We start from the raw sequence: 2,808 nt of genomic DNA, 5'->3' as shown, positions 1-2,808 counted from the left end.
TTAGGCCTAACTTGTCTGTCTTTAGAGCAGGGAAGGGGCTAGTGGCTAGTGGTTCATCAGGCCTTCACATGAATTTGCAGCAAACAGGGTTTAGTTACCCTGTGAGACCCAGTGAGACAGGCCCTATATTTCTTGTGTTGTATTGTTTTCCATGCAAGATTTACAGTGGATTTTCAGAAGTTATTCAAACCATGCTAAGCATCCCGCAGAACTCTTCAGAATAAGTTTCATATATTCGTGTTATATTCTTTGCAATGCATAAGCCAACATCAGCCTTGTACTACTGTGAATTTAAGGTGGGGATGTTGAAATTTGACACAAACTATTTATTGAGAGATTGTATCATTTATTTGTAAGCCTAATGGGTTAATAGGGCCTACAATTTTACACTTTTTTATTTACTCAAAATTATTTCATTATGTTCATAAATAATAACTTTGCATATTCATAGCCTGCAGTCTATGTTAAAAATCACAAGAAGGAGCTGACAGGAAAACTTGGCCTGCAAAGCAAAGACTCTCGGACTCTCGGACTCTTTGTGCAAAGTGACCAGAGATTTTTTTTAGGAGAACTTTGAAGCGACTGCTCTGACGTCACCCGGAAACCAAGAAAGCAGCGGAAGTGATTCCAGTTCAATGTGGACAGCGGCAAGAACTTGTGTTTATTATCCGCCGAAATTGTTGAGTGTATTTTTCTGTAAATAACTGCAGATTTACAGAACTCGATATCATGTCTGTGAATTATGCAGCAGGACTTTCTCCGTACGCTGATAAAGGCGTTTGTGGCATCCCGGAGGTACTCGGTCTCTGCTTTATTTCCTTTTTCTTAACAGTGAGCTAGCCAGCTAGTTTTTAATCTGGCCCCTAGAATAGAACATGCATGCGTTATGTGCGTGCATTTCTATTGTGGTCTGGTCTATCAGCCGTGCGTTAGCCATGTTATTTTAAGGAAAGTGGCATTACTAATACTGGAGCTCTAGATTCTACTTGCAAGATCTGTAAGGCGACAACATGGGCACAGTGTAGCCTACCTACCGTTGCCTCCTCTGTTAGAAATAAACAAACAAGCATATTATGCATGGGTGCAAATTGCATTGCATTGGGGTGGAAAACTGACAATGAAGTCCACGAGGAAATCCGTTTTGCTTGAACGATAATGGGTAACAACAAAGTAGTTAACATGTCGCTAATGTCTCGCCATGCTCCAAATCCTACTCCAAAGGCTGTGCAAGTGAACATGCAGACAATGCTCTAGCACTGTGGCGTGTATGAGTCTATTATGGTCTTGTCTAAATAAAACGTGTTTAAAAAAAAGTGTGTTCATGCAAATAGTCAAATGAAGGTGTGTTTTAAAGCCTCGTCCAAAACCACCCTCACATGGAGAGATAAACAGTGGGGTTATGTAGAGAAGGTACACACCTTATTCTGTACAGTGGGTATAAGCTCCAAAATGTATGGTTCTGTGTTGATATGGATGAATTGCATTGTCCTGATATTCCAGGATATGTCTGCTATCTTGATCAGTGTAATATGGCCGTGGTTAAGGATTGGTTTGAGTAGAGTACAGTACAGTACACCACTTTTATTAATCCTGAGGGAAATTAAGGTGTCTGACAGCTTACATAGATACAAAATATAGACAAAGGCCTAATACACATTATTGCACATTGCAGTAAACAGCAAAATCTGAGTATAGCAAAAAGCCTTTTAAATGCCCTTTAACTAAAGGCATTTCTTCAGTGTGTCAAAGGATGTGGCAGCAAAGAGCACAATAAAAATGATCTGCCATTCGATACTAGCAGGAAGTGAACCCACTGGAGTGAGCCACATGTTTGATGCCCTAACATCTTGGTATGTGATAATGTTTTTTTACAGCCCTAGTATAAGTGTTCACTGTGGTGTGCGTGTGCGTGTGCGTGTGCGTGTGCGTGTGCGTGTGCGTGTGTGTGTGTGTGTGTGTGTGTGTGTGTGTGCAGGTGTTTGACAGCCCAGAGGAGCTGCAGAGGAAGGTGGAGCAGCTGGCTCAGCTGATTCGGGACTCCCGGTACCTCGTCGCGCACACAGGGGCCGGAATCAGCACCTCCGCAGGCATACCAGACTTCAGGTAACCCTCTCTCTCCACACACACACACACACACACACACACACACACACACACACACACACACACACACACACACACACACACACACACTCCACGCCCACAGTGGAAAGTAAACTCCATATGGGGTGTTTGTGTGTGTGTGTGTGTGTGTAAGACAGGGGTGGGGAACCTTTTTCATTTGAGGGGCCACTTCAAATTCCTCCAAGGGCCGTCAAAGTCCTCTGAGGGCCGCACTATGAACTATGAACATAAACTAGGATATCCCCCTGGACTTTAGACCTATATTGAAGGCAGCCAGCTTTAAAACAGACCCCACCTTCTATTGGTCCCCTGAATGTATTGTAAATGTAATTCCTAAGATTCCTTTACAAAATATGTTCTATTTCATGTGAAGCTGCATAACATTGAAATTATGTCGGGGTTGGATAAAACGGCCTCAAGGACCGTAAACGGCCCTCGAGACATAACGTCCCCACCCCTGACGTAAGAGGTGTGTGCGTGTGTGCGTGTGCGTGTGCGTGCGCGCGTGTGTGTGTGTGTCCAGTGATGAGCCTGCCATGCTAATACCGATGCACCAGACAGGCAATGTGTCTCTCTGGGTGCATATGAGTGCAACTCAGCTTCTCACACTGAGACCTCTGAGGACACACACACAACACAACACAACACAAAACAACACAACACAACACTATACACACAAACACA

General features: G+C 43.7%; 1 protein-coding gene and 1 non-coding gene across 2 annotated transcripts in view; both read left to right on the top strand.

Moving 5' to 3' along the window:
• The first annotated feature begins 644 nt into the window (after window positions 1-644).
• The window catches only part of sirt6 (sirtuin 6), a 25,244-nt gene continuing 23,080 nt past the window's right edge, over window positions 645-2,808 (top strand). Inside the window, exons 1-2 of the mRNA XM_063184172.1 lie at window positions 645-795; window positions 1,976-2,103. Coding sequence (XP_063040242.1) covers window positions 730-795; window positions 1,976-2,103 — 194 coding nt within the window. The 5' untranslated portion in view covers window positions 645-729. The remainder of the gene's footprint in view (window positions 796-1,975; window positions 2,104-2,808) is intronic.
• On the top strand, window positions 2,642-2,750 carry LOC134435630 (small nucleolar RNA U6-53/MBII-28). The gene has a single exon (XR_010032041.1). It is a non-coding gene; the product is annotated as a small nucleolar RNA U6-53/MBII-28 (small nucleolar RNA).

The sequence above is a fragment of the Engraulis encrasicolus genome, chromosome 19, assembly GCF_034702125.1.
Source record: "Engraulis encrasicolus isolate BLACKSEA-1 chromosome 19, IST_EnEncr_1.0, whole genome shotgun sequence".
NCBI classification, from domain to species: Eukaryota; Metazoa; Chordata; class Actinopteri; order Clupeiformes; family Engraulidae; genus Engraulis; species Engraulis encrasicolus.
The sequence above is the reverse complement of the archived record's forward strand: the minus strand, read 5'-3'. Positions and strand labels throughout refer to the sequence as shown.